At 41.5% G+C, this 19,295-nt stretch overlaps 1 protein-coding gene across 1 annotated transcript in view; it reads left to right on the top strand.

Moving 5' to 3' along the window:
• Nucleotides 1-19,295, top strand: part of LOC138665081 (protein-glutamine gamma-glutamyltransferase E-like) — a 74,397-nt gene that overhangs the window by 19,414 nt on the left and 35,688 nt on the right. The window contains exons 4-8 of the mRNA XM_069752251.1: nt 1,030-1,148; nt 4,786-4,914; nt 8,423-8,600; nt 9,213-9,342; nt 18,470-18,573. Coding sequence (XP_069608352.1) covers nt 1,030-1,148; nt 4,786-4,914; nt 8,423-8,600; nt 9,213-9,342; nt 18,470-18,573 — 660 coding nt within the window. The remainder of the gene's footprint in view (nt 1-1,029; nt 1,149-4,785; nt 4,915-8,422; nt 8,601-9,212; nt 9,343-18,469; nt 18,574-19,295) is intronic.

Here is a 19,295-nt window from a genome sequence, read left to right as displayed (position 1 = left end):
ACACTGAGCCGCATGCCCCCGCTCACCACATGGCCCCCTGCGTCCTTGTGATCCACCTCCGCCTCGCAAGACCCCCCACACAACAAGCTACCATTATGTCGGTGACCTGTGGTGCTTCACAGGGCCACGCCGAACCGACATTCACTGCCGTGGCAAAGACTTCACATGCCCGACACGTTATCGGGCAGTGCCATTGGCTGTGTCACGAGGGACCGCCCCTTCCGGCCGCGTCATCCAGCTGTGACCCCGCCTCGCTAGGCAGTGCCGGATCGTGCCTCTGCCAGCATGGCATGCAGGGACACCCCCAGCGACACGGCCCCAGATAGTGCAGTCCAGGAGAAAAAAGAGCCTCCCCGTGGCCATACTTACCCATACACGCGGCGATGGATCACCTAAAGCAAGCGCTCCCCCTGAAGGTTGCTTTCTCCTGTCACTGCCTACCCCCACAGCCCTCTGTGGTGTGGCACCTCCAGCTCACCGGACAGACCGAGGAAGGGAACCCCCTCCTCCTGAGAGGTACCGCCCTTTTATGTCTATAGGTTTCCTATCCCCAAAGGGCGGATCCCCTCTCTCGGTGCTGTCATGGCGGCTGAATAAATATTACCTTTAAGTAAAGGTCTCAGGGTATAATCTGTATTCATTTGGATAAGAAAGAGTGAATAAAGGGGGATGTCTCATGAACATAGCAAATGTCCATTTGTAGTATAAGAAAAGATAGACACCAGTACCTTCCCTCAAGGACCAAACAAAAAGATATCAGGTCACAATTCATTTTTCATTTCCACTGCAGCAGTTTACAGCCTCCCCATGCAAAATTCGCTGTACTGAAGATGCCTGCACTACATTCTCAAAGGGGTATCATTCAATATGTGGTCCCTTACCCCAGGACAGCTGCCACTCACACATGTTCCCTGCCACTGGTGGCTGCAGGTGGCCGATTTTGTCTTTAAGTCATAATTCTCCAGATAGTACAGGAATTTTGGGCTACAGATCAAGCAAAATATATACTTGTATAACATTTGTCTTCAGATGACGTTGTCTATATGAAGGATGAAAATGAAAGACTTGAATACGTTTTAAATGATAGCGGAATCATGTATTATGGTCTTGAAGACTACATTAAGGAAGCACGATGGAATTATGGGCAAGTAAGTACCGTAGATTATAATCATTTCTCTTCCCTGATTGGAAATAGCAGTCTATGTTTCTAAGCATGTTATAAAATTGTTGGAATAACTTGCCGAGTCTGGAATAGCTACTGTAGTAAAAAATCTCTTTACCGATCACAATTTTTGCATTACACACTATAGTTTAGCAGTGTCTGGAAAGCGTGATTTCAATTAAATTGTAACAATTAAAGTATGGTCATTGATTTTTATGGTCGGTGTGCTATTCTTCCTTTGCCCTGTGGTATTGCTGCAAGGAAACTGAACACTTGTTGTGGAGTTTCCTCATAGTTCCAGTTGATCACTGGAGTTCCCAATAGTGGGACACCCTATATTCAACTACTGTACAGTCCTGCTCCTCGCTATTGGCACCCATGAAGTGTAAGTACATAATGTGGAATATCTCCTGAAAAAAATGAATGAAGTGAAATAATTTTTTGTATAGAGCACTCATGATAAATACAAAAGAGCAAATGATAAACAATAATTTGAAAGAAAAAACTATGGGAGGGAAAAATAGAAAAACCTAAAGCTTGCTGTGACACTAGTGTTGGAATCTTTACATTAAATTAGTATGGAAACATATTTTGACTCGCCTGTGGTAAATCACAAATGAGAATCACCTGTGATTAATTGTCGGTGCCATGTGACATGAATTAGCCAATGAATGATGACTTTAATGTTTTAAAAAGCCAAATAGTAAATCATGTTCCTTTGTCACAATGGTAAAAATAAAGGAGCTCTCTAAGGACATCAGAACTACTTCTATTATTAGCAAACACAAGACTTCCAAAGGGTATAAGGCCATCACCAAAGACCTCGGTATCCCAGTTTCAACAGTGTGCAATGTTAATAAGAAGTTTGCCAAACATTAAACTGTCAAGAACCACCCTGGATGTGGGGAAAATAGGAAATTTGACAAGGGATGTCTTCAAAGGTTGGTGCGAATGGTAGAAAAAATGCCTCGTCAAACATCCAAAGACCTGAAAAGCAACCTGGAACAGTTTGGGATTATGGTTTCAACAAGTACCATATACCACACACTAAACTAAGCAGAAGCTTTATAGGCAAAAGCCAAGGAAGAAACCATTGCTGAAAAAAACACATAAAAAGGAACGACTGATGTTTGCCGAAGAGTATCTTTGACAAAGCACAATCCTTCTGGAAAAGTGTTCTGTCGACAGATGAAACTAAAATAGAGCTGTTTAGCAAAGCAACAGTTTGTTTACAGATGGTGCAATGAAGCTATTAAAAAAAGAACACCCTACCAACAGTTAAGCATGTGGAAAGATCCATAATGCTGTGGGGTTACTTTGCTTTGTATAGTACTGGAGGCTTTAACCGTATCACAGGAATAATGAAATCAGAGAATTATTAAGAGATTTTAGAGCAAAATATCCTACCCAGTGTATGAAGACATGTTTTTTGTTGAAGATTATGGGTCCTTTCGCACAACAATGCCCCAAAGCACACATTCAAAAGTACACAGGAAGATTTGAAACAGAAAAAATGGACTGCTTTAAAATGGCCAGCAATGAGTCTTGACTTCAATCCCATTGAAAATCTTTGGAGTGGGCTGAAGTCTGCCATTGGGAAAAAGAAAACTGCAAACAGCTTGAATAAAAGGAAGAGTTGGAGAAAATACCAGCTGAGAAGTGCAAGATTATAGATGGCTACAAGAAACGTTTGGAGGCTGTCATCAATGCCAAAGGGTGTGCAACCAAGTATTAATTAGGGGTGCCTTTATTGCTGCACATGCTGTTTATTCAATTTCTTCTTTGAAATTGCAACATGTAAGTTGAAAAACAATGTATTGTTGTATTACTTTGGACCACTAATTAAAAATGCTGAGGATATAACTATGGTACATTTCCATTTATTTCTGAAGATATTGTACAGTCTATTAAAAAAAAATTAAGGAGTGCCAATAATGGTGAGAAGTACTGTATGTGGACCCATCTAAAGAAATAATGCCTAAACTGAACAACCCTTTTACACCATAAATAAGTTAATATTATTAATTTATTTAAGTCTTCCCATTGATGTAACAGATTGAAAATGATTGATTATTTGATTATTAAAGACTAGATGGCAGCCCGATTCTAAAGAATCGGGAGTCTAGAATCCATATATACTTTATTTATTCAAATGTAAGAATAATACAATTAATAAATAATAGTAAGAAAGAACAAAAATAATAGGCAGTATATGGAGAAAACACCAAACAAAAGTTCAAAAATGGTGTGAAAATGTCACTGAACCACTTCACAACTAAATATATATAGTTTTGGTAAATGGTATTATCATTTTTTTGATGAAATTCGGCAGGAGCTTGAAGAGCAACGTCACTGGGCCCGCCTCCACGCAGTAGAAACTTGCTGTGAGGTAAAAATTCAAAAATCACACCAAAATGGCGGGCGGAGTGTGTCACAGTACGGCACGTTTCTGATTGGCCGCTCGCAGCAGGCGGCAACCAATCAGACACTGGACACTGTTGACGTCACTTATCTCCGGACATTAGCTCCGGACATTAGCTCCGGACAAAGCCACGGAAGTTGGCACAAATTGCAGGAAGTAGTATTCTAGGCAATTATATATTAGATACTAAGACAATTGAAATAGATATGAACTAAAGCTGGCCATGCACGAGATAGCTGTAAGTCAAAAGCTCATATAGTTATTTCTCATGACTCCTCCATACACATGAGCGCTCCGCTTGGTTAAAAAGAAAAATGGAAGAAGGGAAAGGGAATTCGGCTCACCAAGTATGGACATTTTTTTTTACCTCAAATCAGAGATGCGACTCCAGACTGACTTCTGGGCATAGAACAGCAAGCAAGAAAAAATACAGCATCTGCATGTTATAAAACGACTTTTAATAGCAAAAAATTTTAATTGTAAGAACAAAAGAACATTTACAATGCAAAAATAAAGATAAAATGGAGAGGGAAGACACAGACCTACGCATTGAAGGGGGAATAATAAATACAGGGACAAATAACATCATGTTTCTACATAGCGCAGAGAAAAGAGAAGAATTAGCTGGTTAGAAAGTCAAAATGAGCAATTGTTAATACACAGTGCTCCATAATGATGTTTACAATATATTAAGAGGATAAAAACTTTGATAGGAATGCTTTTTTAATGACCTGCACTATAGACTATCTCATCATATATTTTGCAAACTGAATACTGTAAGAAAAATATGAAAAACTATGGAACAATTGATTTTCCTGTCCATGCTGACTGAATATATTAAGAGGATAAACACTTTAATGGGAGGAGTGCTTCTTTAATTTACCAAGTGATGTATTTAAATCGCTATTCTTAAGAAAGAAAAATAACCAAGCAGTATACTAGGTTAGCTCCATCAATATCATATACAAGGAACAGAGTGAAGTCAAGCTGTGCACCTCCACTCCATTCAAGATTGGAATCTGCAGTCTGGTTGTTGCTTCCAGACTCCTGTTCCTGTCCTTACAGGTAGGGCATAACTTACTATCTTGGGAAGAAAACCTTTAAGGTTATATCAGTCGATTATGCAAGCAATGATTTATTTAATAGCATAACTTTGCAGAAAATAAAAGAATGATAGATTGTTATATTGTTCTTTTTCCAGTTCGAAACAGGCATTTTAGACACCTGTTTCCAGATTCTGAACAGAAGTGTAAATTACCAAGAAGATAAAGTACTGGACTGTTCAAAAAGATATGATCCTGGCTATGTGGGAAGGGTAGTTAGTGCCATGGTAAGTAAAGTATTTTATATTTCTAATTAATCGACTACAGTACCACTGCCAGAAGGTACTGAATGTATTCATCTATAGTATAGACAGATGTAGCAGAGATTTAATAAAATAAATCAGCTGGAATATTATGTGTTTTAAATAACTTGTAAGCCTCACTCAACAAGTGTGAGTGACTAAGCGGAAGCTTAACATTTAAATCAAAATTACGCTAAGGTTTTGGCACAAAACTAAGGTAACCAATAGGTAGTATATAGTTATACAGAAAAGCCTAAAGATGCAACAAAATTATATTCAGCATTAAGAACTGTGATAAATCTGGTGCATTTTCTGACTATACAGTCTAAGTTTAGTTTGTTTTAATATTGGTAAAATAAAATCTTTATTATTAGATTAAAAGTACATTTATGTTGAGATAAAAGTACAGTACAGACCAAAGGTTTGGACACCTTCTCTTTTAAAGATTTTTCAGTATTGTCATGACTATGAAAATTGTAAATTCACACTGAAGGCATTAATACTATGAATTAAAACATGTGGAATTAAATACTTAACAAAAAAGTGTGAAACAACTGAAATTATGTCTTATATTCTGGGTTCTTCAAAGTAGCCACCTTATGCTTTGATGACTGCTTTGCACACTCTTGACATTCTCTTGATGAGCTTCAAGAGGTAGTCATTGGAAATGGTTTTCACTTCACAGGTCTGCCCTGTCAGGTTTAATAAGTGGGATTTCTTGCCTTATACAGTAAATGGGGTTTGGACCATTAGTTGTGTTGAGCAGAAGTCTGGTGGATAAACAGCTGATAGTCCTACTGAATAGAATGTTAGAATTTGTATTATGGCAAGAAAAAAGCAGCTAAGTCAAGAAAAAGGAGTGGCCATCATTACTTTAAGAAATGAAGGTCAGTCAGTCCGAAAAATTGGGAAAACTTTGAAAGTGTCCCCAAGTGCAATTGCAAAAACCATCAAGCGCTACAAAGAAACTGGCTCACATGAGGACCGCCCCAGGAAAGGAAGACCAAGAGTCACCTCTGCTTCTGAGGATAAGTTTATCCGAGTCACCAGCCTCAGAAATCGCAGGCTAACAGCTCAGATGAGAGACCAGGTCAATGCCACACAGAGTTCTAGCAGCAGACACATCTCTACAACAACTGTTAAGAGGAGACTTTGTGCAGCAGGCCTACAGGGTAAAATAGCTGCTAGGAATCCTCTGCTAAGGACAGGCAACAAGCAGAAGAAACTTGTTTGGGCTAAAGAACACAAAGAATTGACATTAGACCAGTGGAAATCTGTGCTTTGGTCTGATGAGTCCAAATTTGAGATCTTTGGTTCCAACCACCGTGTCTTTGTGCAACGCAGAAAAGGTGAACGGATGGACTCTACATGCCTGGCTCCCACCGTGAAGCATGGAGGAGGTGTGATGGTGGGGGTGCTTTGCTGATGACACTGTTGGGGATTTATTCAAAATTGAAGGCATACTGAACCAGCATGGCTACCACAGCATCTTGCAGTGGCATGCTATTCCATCCAGTTTGCGCTTAGTTGGACCATCATTTATTTTTCAACAGGACAATGACCACAAACACACCTCCAGGCTGTGTAAGGGCTATTTGACCAAGAAGGAGAGTGATGGGGTGCTACGCCAGATGACCTGGCCTCCACAGTCACCAGACCTGAACCCAATCGAGATGGTTTGGGGTGAGCTGGACTGCAGAGTGAAGGCAAAAGGGCCAACAAGTGCTAAGCATCTCTGGGAACTCCTTCAAGATTGTTGGAAGACCATTTCCGGTGACTACCTTTTGAAGCTCATCAAAAGAATGCCAAGAGTGTGAAAAGCAGTCATCAAAGCAAAAGGTGGCTACTTTGAATAACCTAGAATACAAGACATATTTTTAGTTGTTTCACACTTATTTTTAAGTACCGTATTTTCCAGCGTATAAGATGACTTTTTAACCCCTGAAAATCTTCTTAAAAGTTGGGGGTCGTCTTATACACCGGGTGTCGTCTTGTACGCTGGGTGCAGACCAATGTGTATATGGTGGGTGGGGGAGAGTGGTCCCGATGACGAAGAGGGGGCGTCTAACAGGAAAGTGTGAGTGGCGTATCCCCTATTACCTCATTGTAGCTGCAGCGTGGGGTTTCTGTGCTGGGGAGCAGCGGCTGCTCCTCTTTGTGCCGCTTGGGTGCTTTGCTGTGGGGCGGCGGCTCCCCTTCATGCAGCATCAGGGCTCTGTGCTGTGGGCTGGCGTATCTTCGTGCAGAGTCGGGGCTCCTCTGGCATTTCCCAATTCCTCAAAGCCTGGATGCACCGGAAATGGCCGCTGGGGGCGGCGCATGCTCAGATTCAGATCTCGTTCTGAGATCTCGGGAGACGAGATCTGAATCTGAGCATGTGCCGCCCTCAGCGGCCATTTTCCCGGAGACCACCGCATCGCAGCAATGGAGCTGCCAGTGCCTCCGGGCTTTGAGGAAATGCCGGAGGAGCCCCGACGTTGCAGGAAGATACATTGCCCCACAGCACAGAGCCCTGATGCTGCACGAAGACGCCGCCCCACAGCATAGCACCCATGCGGCACAAAGAGGAGCAGCTACCGCCGCTCCCCAGCACAGACCCCCACGCTGCAGCTACAATGAGGTAATGGGGGATACTCCACTCGCACTTTCCTGTGAGACGCCCCCTCTTCGTCATCGGGACCATTCCCCCCCCAAAAGGCACATTAGTCACTGGCCCTATAAGACGACACATGGCATATAAGAAGACCCCCGACTTTTAAGAAGATTTTATATTTTAACTGGAAAAGTTGAGGGTCGTCTTATACGCCCAGTTGTCTTATACGCCGGAAAATACGGTATATAATTCCACATGTGTTAATTCATAGCTTTGATGCCTTCAGTGTGAATTTACAATTTTCATAGTCATGAAAATGCAGAAAAATCTTTAAATCATAAGGTGTGTCCAAACTTTTGGTCTGTACTGTATATGTAGATTAATTTAAACGTACCTTATAACAATCACGGAAAAAATGTATGTTTTTACTTCTAAACATTGTACGATAAGACATAAACAATAGCACATAAAACAATTTATAACATCTCTACATTTGAACATTTTACAATAAGATATATAAAGAATAACACATAAAACAATTAATAACATTTACACATTTTAACAAAACTAATATACTCTAATGGCATCATCCAAATGAAGCAGAGAGACAATAACTTCAACGAAATTCTTTTCATCAAATTTCATCTTGTAGAATCAAATCCATCAGCTTTACACAAGCAGGGAAATTAAAAAGCCCATTCGCCTAGTTTCAAATGTGACTAAGGGCAACTTCAGCATAGAAGTTGTATGTTTCTTTCCACACTTCAAAAGGTATACCGAGAGCATTTTGTTTCTGTCCTCAACTAGAGGGGCAATGATGACAATGTCTATTAAGTGCTGTGAAATTTGTTGGCGATAATAGGCAAGAAAAATACATTTCTACCTCTTTTCCAACTACAGATTAACAGTTTTGATGATGAAGGTGTGTTGGAGGGGAGCTGGTCTACTAAATTTCCAGGTGGGGTTGATCCTCAGGATTGGAGTGGAAGTGTAGACATCCTCAATATGTGGCGGAAAAGAGGATATAAACCAGTCAAATATGGACAATGCTGGGTCTTTGCTGGAGTCATGTGCACTGGTAATAAATATATAGAAATATATATGTTCAGAATTAAGACATAGATATTAAAAGTACTACGTAACTGATTAACTTACGCATCTCTTAGAGATGAGCGAATGTCTAAAACTTGAATTAGCCAAATTCTACAAATATTTCTAAATAATTAAAATAGCAGTAAATCAATTACCGTATATACTCGTGTATAAGCCGAGATTTTAGCACTTTTTTTGTGTGCTGAAAACACCCCTTCGGCTTATTCATGAGTCATTGTCCAGAAAGATGTCGGGGGAGGGGGAGCGGGGAGCCGGCGGCTGTAGGACATTGACAGCTGCAGCTGCCGGCTTCCAGAAGACATCAATACTCACCCTCCTTCGCTGAATCTCAGTTCCTGCATCTCTGTCCCGGCGCCAGCAGCTCTTCCTGTTCCTGTTCTCAGCGGTCAGGTGGTACCGCTCATTAAGGTAATGAATATGCATGCATCACCACTCCCATGGGAGATTCTGCTACACTTTGTACATTGTACACATTGTGCTACTATATATACAGTTTGAATTATAAAATGTGGTGACAGATTCACTTTAAAGAGTAATGATAAAAAATATGATGTTTCCTCTCTTATTTTTTTTCTAGTTCTCCGATGCTTGGGAATACCAACTAGAGTTGTCACAAACTTTGTTTCAGCTCATGACAAGGATTCAAATCTGAGTGTCGATAGTATCTATAGTAAAAAAGGAAGATCAATGAGTAAAGACTCACTGTGGTATTGAAACTTTTTTTTCCTTCTTTCTGCTGGGATGGTATGTGCAGATGGCATGAAAGTGTTGCTGACAGCTGACAACATATGATGAAAAAATTACATTCAAATCCATAATGAAAATAAATTATTCTGCTTTAGCCAATATTTCACATTACATTAAGTGTGTATTCAAGTGGAACACCAATTCCAAAAAAGTTGGGACACTGTGTAAAATATAAAGAAAACAAGAATGCAATGATTTGAAAATCTTATAACCATATTTTATTAACAACAGAACTTTGGAGACAGATCAGAAGTTGAAAGTTAGACATTTTTCTATTTCATTTGAAAAAAATAACTAATTTAGAAATTGATGACAACATCACATCTCAAAAAAGTTGTGATCGGGCAATGTCTACCATTGTATAGCATCCCCTCTTCTTTTTACAACAGTCTGTAAACGTCCAGGAAGAGACAAGACCAATTGCTGCTGTTTTCATAGAGGAACGTTGTCCCATTCTTGTCTGATGTAGGATTCTAGCTTCTCAACAGTCCTGAATCTCTGTGGATTTTTTTTTTTGCTTCATTGATGTACCAAATAACATGGACTCGGAGTTAGTGGCAGGACTGGATTCGGATATGCAGGTAGACTGAGAATTGGAACCTGTTCAGGCAACACAGGTTCTGGGTGACTGGCCAGGAGAACCACTGGTGTTGGCTCAGATACCGCTGGAGCTGTTGCAGGTTCAGGTACCACTGGAGCGGTTTCACATTCAGGAACAGCTGGAGCAGTTGCAGGTTCAAGTACTACCAGAGCAGGGTCAGGTACCTCCAGATTGGTTTCAGGCTCAGGTACCGCCAGAGTGGTTTAGGGTTGGGGTACCAACGGAGCGGTTTTAGGTTCAGGTTTAAACAACACAGTAAACAACATCAAGGATATGGACCTGGCAATAGACTAGTTTAACAAAAACTAAAGGTACCGTCACACTAGACGATATCGCTAGCGATCCGTGACGTTGCAGCGTCCTCGCTAGCGATATCGTCCAGTGTGACAGGCAGCAGCGATCAGGCCCCTGCTGTGATGTCGCTGGTCGGGGAAGAAAGTCCAGAACTTTATTTCGTCGCTGGATCTCCCGTAGACATCGCTGAATCGGCGTGTGTGACACCGATTCAGCGATGTCTTCACTGGTAACCAGGGTAAACATCGGGTAACTAAGCGCAGGGCCGTGCTTAGTAACCCGATGTTTACCCTGGCTACCATGCTAAAAGTAAAAAAACAAACACTACATACTTACCTACCGCTGTCTGTCCCCAGCGCTGTGCTCTGCTCTCCTCCTGCACTGGCTGTGAGCGTCGGTCAGCCGGAAAGCAGAGCGGTGACGTCACCGCTCTGCTTTCCGGCCACTGTGCTCACACAGACAGTACAGGAGGAGAGCAGAGCACAGCGCCGGGGACAGACAGCGGTAGGTAAGTATGTAGTGTTTGTTTTTTTTACTTTTAGGATGGTAACCAGGGTAAACATCGGGTTACTAAGCGCGGCCCTGCGCTTAGTTACCCGATGTTTACCCTGGTTACCGGCATCGTTGGTCGCTGGAGAGCTGTCGGTGTGACAGCTCTCCAGCGATCAAACAGCGACGCTGCAGCGATCCGGATCGTTGTCGGTATCGCTGCAGCGTCGCTAAGTGTGACGGTACCTTAAGTAACCGAAGGGGAAATGTTGCTCAAGCACCTCTCTACAGGAGAGTGTGCCTTAAATACCTGATGCCTCCCATCTATTGGCTGGGGACATTTCCAGAGTGTGCACGCTTCACCTTCAAAAAGCAGCACGTGAACGATGCCAAGAGACCTTTCATGATACATGGAGGCCAAGGGGAGCAGGAAGACACAGCAGAGGAAGAAAACACTTAAGGCACGCCAGGGTAGTGAGTATGTCGGCATCCCTGCCAGGAGGAGAGAGAGGGACCTTGCAGAAATGCTGGCATTGGCATTACAGACATCTTTTTTCTAAGCTAAACAATCCCAATTTTTCCAACCTCTCTTCATAAGAGAGGCCATCCATTCCTTGTAATAATTTAGTTTCCCGCCTTTCCATTTAATATGCAGCTCCTCCTTTCGTGTGACCCCCGTGCTTTTTATGTAAATAAGTTATAATACTGCTTTATATTTCACCTGATGTATCTGGTAGTATGTATTAATGTAAAACGTCTATGTATGGTTGCGTGTTTTATGCCTTGATGTTATCCTCCTGTGTCTTGTACTGTTATATGCACTGTGTTTGTAATGCACATACTAGAGGCAGAGACAGAACTAGATAATATTGTGGGCTGGGTTAGCAGCAGACACCAGATAGGAAACTGCTGCTTCCTAGTCAGTAGCCCGGCCACGTTGGTTGAGGGCAGACGTATACTGCAGACGGGGCATTGCCAGACTCCCAGGAGTGAGAGATCTGTTGCCTTGGACTCAAGGACCTTAAGAAGGACTTAAGTACCTAAAGGACTGAGGACTGCAACACGGGTCTCCAGGACTTTTGAAGGGCCCCCCACTGAAGGGGTTTTAAGCACCCAGATCCCAGCGAGTGGACTTCTGCTAACTTCGGCTACTGCTGCCTTTGTGGGTATGGCCGTAGCAAGTGTCAGGTAGAGAACAGGAATCCAGTGTTGAAATTGTCTCTTTTTCCTACATCCTCTCATCGTTCATTAAAAGTTACTTCCCTGTTGGAAAACAGTTGCATCCCTGGACTCTCATTACCTGGACTACGGTGACCAGAGAAGAGAAGGTAACTCCTGGGGTAAAGGCTGTGTCAGTCAAGTATTGCATGTTCAAGGGGCCGGGGTGTCTATAGACTGTGCATAGTAAGTGAGCTCGGTCAGAACTATTACCCCGCTACCACCTTGTTACACAGCTATAGGATTACTCCATCCTAGGTGCATTACTCTACATTTATCAACATTAAGCCTCATATGCCAAGTGTTTGACCATTTAGACATCTTATCTAGATTGTTTTATTATATTGTAATGTCAAATTCAGTTTTTAATATCCTACATAGATTGGTGCCATCAGCAAATACTGACACTTTACTGTGAATACCCTCCACAAGGTCATTAATAAGGAGATTAGGCTCAGGTGGTGGCTCAGGGTAGACACCAGCATTTCTGGATTTTGATGCTATATGGTATCTTCTTTCCATAATAAAGCTTTAACTTACATTTGTGCACGGGAAACTGTGTTCACAGACAATGTTTTATGGAAGTATTTCTGAGCCCATGCAGTGTTTTGCATGACTGAATCATTCCTGTTTTTAATGTACTGCCACCTGAGGGATGGTGGATCACTGGTATCTAATATTGACCATTTGACTTGTCCCATATGGACATAGATTTCTCCTGAGTCTCTGAATCTTTTGTTATTATGTACTGTAGATGACAGGATATTCAAATTCTTTACAGTTTTACATTGCAAACATTTTTCTAAACTTGGTCCATAATATTTAGATGCAGTTCAGACTGGTGAACCTCTGACCTCCTTTGCTCTATAAGACTCTGCCTCTCTAACATGCTTGTGTTATACACATATACACAATCTTGTAATTTACCGGTATTTGAAAATTGACCCTTAGCTCTTTAACGTTGCAATATTTTTAGAGGTGTATCTGCCATCAATTTCTAAATGAGCTAGTTTTTTTTTCAAATGAAATAAAAAAAAAAAGTTTAAACTTCACCTTCTGGATATTTGTTCTACGTTGTATTGTGAATATAACATACTGTATATATAAGAGATTTCCAAATCATTGCATTATTGTTTTCTTTATATTTTACACAGTGTTACAAATTTTTCGGAATTAGGATTGTACATCAAACAAATGCTTTATACAGTTCTTCCATTTTCTTTTATTAAAATCTGGATTCCCTGCATAGATGTTGCCACTATGGGTTATTCAGGAGATTTCTGGATAGGACTTATATGCTGAACAATCATAAAATAATATGTAACTAGCTCCTATGGTCCCTCTAGCAATGGGTGCAGACAGAAAATTAAAGTGGTACTGAAAGGGAGAGGCATGTGATAAAATAATAACAGAAGTTGTAACCTACTTTGTTTAATCCAGGTGAAAGGTATGGAACATAATTGGAAGCGCTTTGAGTGGCATACTTTTCTTGTCACCAGATTGCTGCAGCCAATCACAGGCCTTCACTGACAGATAACTTAAAAATGGCACTCAATGATTCCTGTCCCAGCAAAGACCATCTTTGCTAGGGTGACGTAGGTCCCAGGGCCGGACTGGCCATCTGGCAAATACCAGAAGGTCCTGTCTGGTCATGGGCTGCCTTGTCTGCTACATTGTTAGCAGAATCGGTGTTCTTAAGACACCCATACTGTTAAGAGTTGTGATGGAGCACAAAGTCGCTGACTCCGTCACTTACCCCAGCAGGCCACGGGTATCATGGGAAATACTGGTCTTATAGTTTAAAAAAATATATTATAAAAATAAAATAACACAGAATTGTTAACATCATTTATGAGTCACCTCATGGAAACCCATAAGAATAATATATCCTAAGACAAACTGTGAAAACAGCATGGGGGTAAATAGTGCAACCAATTTTTATTAAATACGTACAACATACATAACTGCGGACATCATACAATAAAGTAATGTAAGTAAAGGGAGAAGCAGCTAAAAGATACTGACATCTATACAGATGACAAACATGGATGTCAGAAATGAAAAAATAGTAAACATGTCACAGAGAACACGGTCGCACATGATAATAAATAATAAATACTGAGAGGTAGATTGCCACTATCTAGTCTAAATGGTAGAGAGTAAACTAAAATGATGGACAGTTAAATACTAGCCCGATGGTTATAAGGGATAAATAGTAATTACTATTCTCATACCAGTCTGCCCTAAACCCACATGAGAGCTGCTAGCAGATCCGCCATATAATTAGGCCAGTCGGCAACACATGGTTGCAAAGAGTACTGAGTGGCTGGCGAAAATGAAAGTGAAACTACTCATCTGTCCAAGATAGACATCTGCCACATAAATTATCTCCACAATAGACGGCAGTGCCCGGACAGTTGGTAACCAGGGTTAGGCAGCAGCGTATTTACCTTGTGACATGATCCTCTCGATGTGCCACCGCGTCAGTGAGACACGCTATGCCTCGACGCGCGTTTCACCACCCACGGCTTCGTCAGGAGGCGTGGTTAAAAACTGATGGTCACGGCTATAAGTATAGGAGACAGGGAACCAATCAGCGAATCGGCGCGCCGATGCCCGCGATGCCCCGCCCAGCGGAGGGGGGAGCCCGCCGCGCGCCGCAAGCGATGGAAAGGAGGACTTCCGTCATCACTTCCCATCGCCACGGCAACGCGCCGGACCTCCCCACCCCGGAGGCGGGCGCAGCGCGCGGACACAGCGCGTCTGCGCCTAGGTGAGTGTGAAAAGAACAGGATTTAGGTAGCCGCAGCAACAAGATTACAGGGGAATGGGAAATGTCCAACACTAATCAAGATTGAAATCAGCCTGATAGGTAATAACGCTAAATAAGTGTGAATAGACGGGCTTTGGATGGCCGCAGCAAAAAGTTTGCAGGGGAATGGGATATCCGAAACTGACCCAAATAGGAGTCAGCCTGATAAATAATAACGCCATTCGCGGCAAAATCCCACGCACAAAATTACAAAAATTACAAAAAGGGACAGCCCATAGAGCGTCACATACATCAGGGGGAGGCGCTACATCGGTTTCTCCCGTTGCCACGGCAAAATGCCAGTCCATTCCAAACGGATAGATGTAATTCGCAAACAGAATGCATCTGCGCCTTAATGCAGGAGAATAGACTGAATTAGATTCACCGAACGACAGTCACAGAAAAGCATGACCAAAAACAACAACATGTTTGGCTATAAGCTCGCTCATAATACACCTGGTTGGTTAAATAACCAGGTCTACGTCAAATATATATGGGCATAAACATAGCTTCGGCACAATCGATTATACAGTCAGAGATATAAATATATGTATAAACATAATGATGACATCCTCAATGTACAGTCAGAAAGACCGTTTACATGCAAGATCGAACTGTCATAGAGACGGACTGGCTCGTGGTAGTGTAAACACAAGATATACCGAGCAAATATCAAATTCTACAGCGAGAATAAAAATAATAAAGAACAATATAAAAGTATATCTCAAAATTACTGGAATTAAGATATTATGTCAAAAGATGTCTAGATCATTTATAGATAGAACGGCATCAGTCCGTGATAGTTAGAAAGAAGTGAAGGTTCTTGCTGTTCATATGGATATTGTGGCATGTCCTTAGATTTTTCTCCAGACGCAGCAGTAGGCATGATTAGGTTCCCTCAAGATGACGATATATAAACGAAATATCAGAAAGATATCTGGAAATAACAAGATATAATTAGTACAAAAAACAATAAAAACATACGCAAAACCGTGACCCCATAAAATAGCGCAAGAATAGAAAATATTTAAAGAAAAGTCTTAAAGCTGATGGTCTCATTGAGGCCATTAGGTGTCAACGTGTTAAGTGTCACAATCCACCATGTTTCTTTCTGCATCAATTTTTGTTTCAGATTACCCCCTCGAATACCCATATATACGCGATCAATGCCACGAACTATGAGGCCTTTGGGATTGCATTTATGAACATCCAGGAAATGCTTTGGGACAGTTTTTAAAAGTTGTGGATCTGCACATTTAGCTGCATTTTTAATGTCCCTCACATGTTCCTGGATTCGAATTTTAAATGGTCTGGTCGTCATCCCGATATATATGAGGCCGCAAGGGCAGCTCATATGATATATCACTGCTTCGGTATTGGAAGTGATATGATGTACAATTTTAAATGTCTTATCGCCCTTTGCATTTAAAAATTCCTTTGTTCTTATAATGTTGTGGCATGCAGAACAATTACCGCAGGGAAAACATCCCCACGGAGGTCCCTTGCTGTTTTTGGAAAAGGGATTTTTTCTGGGGGGTATGTAATGACTACTGCATAATGCATCACTTAAGGTCTGGGATTTCCGCCAAGTGATAGAAGGGTAAGGTGTGAGTTGATGTTGCAGATCTTTGTCTGTCAATAGAACAGGCCAATGTTTTCTAAAGATCTGGTTAATTTCCCTCCAATTTGAATTAAACTTAGTGATGAATCTTGGGCATAAGTCGGTCAATGACGTTTGTTTTTTAGGGGGTTTGGCTAGGAGATTAGGTCTATCTTCTTTTAAAGCTCGAGAATAACCTTTTGCTATGTCTTTACTCGGATATCCCCTATTTTTAAATCTCCGCTCCAGATCTTTGGCCTGTCTGTGAAAGATATCATCGTCTGAGCAAATACGTCGAGCTCGTAAAAATTGTCCCGTAGGGATAGAGCTCTTCAATTTTGGCGGGTGTGAGGATGCAAAATGCAGTAAGGCGTTGGTGGCCGTGGTCTTCCTGAAGATGTCAGTGCAGACAGTACCATTTTCAGATTTGATTATTTGCAAGTCTAAGAAGTCTATTTTAGTTTGACTGAATTTCCAAGTTAATTTAATATTAAGGGTATTAATGTTGAGGAGATTGAGGAATTGTTCAAGTTGCGATGTGGAGCCCTGCCAGATAAATAAGACATCGTCGATGTACCGCAGCCACGAGATAACGGAGCCATGACCTGGTGTGCACAAGACGCCCCCATTGCTGTTCCCTGGAGCTGTAGGAAGGGGCGGTCCTTGAACACAAAGTAGTTATGGGTAAGTATGAATTGTAAGAGGTTAAGTATGAACTGAATCAGTTCAGTACTCAGATTGGTCATGTTCAGAAAAAATTGGGCTGCCCGCATCCCGTGGCTGTGGTCGATCGACGTGTACAGTACAAGTTACCAGCCACATGTCGTCTTCCAATGTAAGACCATCAAATCTTCTCAGCACATCAGTAGTATCTTTTACGAAAGACGGAAGTGATTCAACGCACTTCTGTAGGTAGAAGTCAACAAATCTACATGCGGGTTCACAAAGACCCCTGATGCCCGAAACAATGGGTCTACCCGGTGGGCATCGGGGGTCCTTGTGAACTTTAGGAAGTATATAGAAGGTGGGTACCACCGGAAAATCCGGAAGTAGAGCTTCCTCCATTCTTCTGTTAATGGCACCATTCTCTAGTCCTTCATCTAGAAGATGAGCTAGTTCAAGTTTAAACATCGAAGTGGGTAAGGAATCGAGTTTGCGATAGCACTCTTTGTTGTTAAGTTGCCTGAACACCTCCGCCTCGTACATGTCAACAGGCCATATGACTATGTTTCCCCCTTTGTCGGCCCGTTTAATTACCACATCCTTCAAATCTTTCAGCGTTTTAATAGCCCTCCTCAAGGGAGGGGAGAGATTATCTTGAGAGATGTGTGGATTTATTTTGTTGATATCTTCTGTAATAAGTTTTACAAAGATCTCAACTGAGGGGCAGGCCGACAAAGGGGGAAAAACCTGTGATTTGGCATAGAGGTGCACTGGAATTGGGGAGATCATTGACTGTTTTTTTTTCAGCGCATCCGCTGCCCCATTGTGAGGTTCGGGAGGAGGGGGCGGAGTTCCGGCCGCGCAAGCGCGGTCGGAAAAGACGGACACGTCACACAAAAAAACGTTACATGTAGGGTTTTTTGTGCCGACGGTCCGCCAAAGCACGACGCATCCGTCGCATGACGGATGCGACGTGTGGCAATCTGTCGCAATGCAAGTCTATGGGGAAAAAACGCATCCTGCAAGCACTTTTGCAGGATGCGTTTTTTCTGCAAAATGACGCATTGTGACGGATTGCAGTTAACGCTAGTGTGAAAGTAGCCTAAGATAACTTCTGCCTGACTCCTTCAGCAGTTTATCTCTCAGAGAACAAAAGGATCGGCCTTTGAAAATCCAACAGTGGTGATATCTATCATGTTATCATGTCTTAGAGGCGAATCTGAAGGTCCTTACGCGTAAGATTGTCAGCCAGCCCCTCAAATATAAGCAGGTTTGCATGACTTTAGTCTAATGAGTATTGGGGTCTTTATATTGCTTTGATTAATTTTACTTTAGAGGTTTAGCCCTAATATAAGGAACTTCTTCGCAATTTTTTAATGAATAATATTTAGTACATTTTGTAATCTGAAGGAATTTCCATGTTTGGAATGAAAGTTGGTTCTCTAGAAGTGAATTGGGGTCACGTTATGGAGGATGGCAAGTGCTGGATTCTACACCACAAGAACTAAGTGGAGGTATGGGATAAGGTCTTTTGCTTTCAATAAATAGTGCTCCACCATGAGAAATGCCCTTTGTAACACTGTTCACACTGGCCATGAGACCACACCAATTATTTACTCAAAATTCCCTAATTTTCATCAATGGAAAGCTGAGCCCACATATTTGCTGGCAAATAATAGCAGTGTCATTCAGCAATTGTCTACCTCTATCAAATGCGAATGAACCAGAGCTCTCCCTGTGACTTAACCTGTTAAACTTTTTTCCTGTTATTTGATGTGATCTTCTGGGCCAATTGCTGTTAATGGCGATATCAGAGATTGACAGGGGTATTTACATAAAGTGACCCAGAAGAGCACAGGTTAAAGTACTACAAAGGGTAGTAAAAATGGTTTGAAAAATATAAAAAAAATACATAACATTTTGTATCAACACCCTTTTTCTCATTAAAAAAAATAATTAAAAAACATTTAAAAATATACATATATGGTATATACAATTAAATAACTTAATCTGTGAATGCTGTAATGAGAAAAAATATATATATACCCCAGAATTGAGGCATTTCAACCACCACAACACTGCAAAATATGGCGTATGCAGTAGCATGTGATCAAAGCAAAGTATATACCCAGTATGATTTACTAAAATGTTATCTCAGGGTTTAAAAAACAAGCCCTCACACAGTCCCATTGTCCAAAAATTGAAAACGTTATGGGTTTTGCAAAATAGCGACACA

This window comes from Ranitomeya imitator, chromosome 2 (assembly GCF_032444005.1).
Source record: "Ranitomeya imitator isolate aRanImi1 chromosome 2, aRanImi1.pri, whole genome shotgun sequence".
Lineage (NCBI taxonomy): Eukaryota > Metazoa > Chordata > Amphibia > Anura > Dendrobatidae > Ranitomeya > Ranitomeya imitator.
This window is presented reverse-complemented; position numbering and strand designations above follow the sequence as displayed.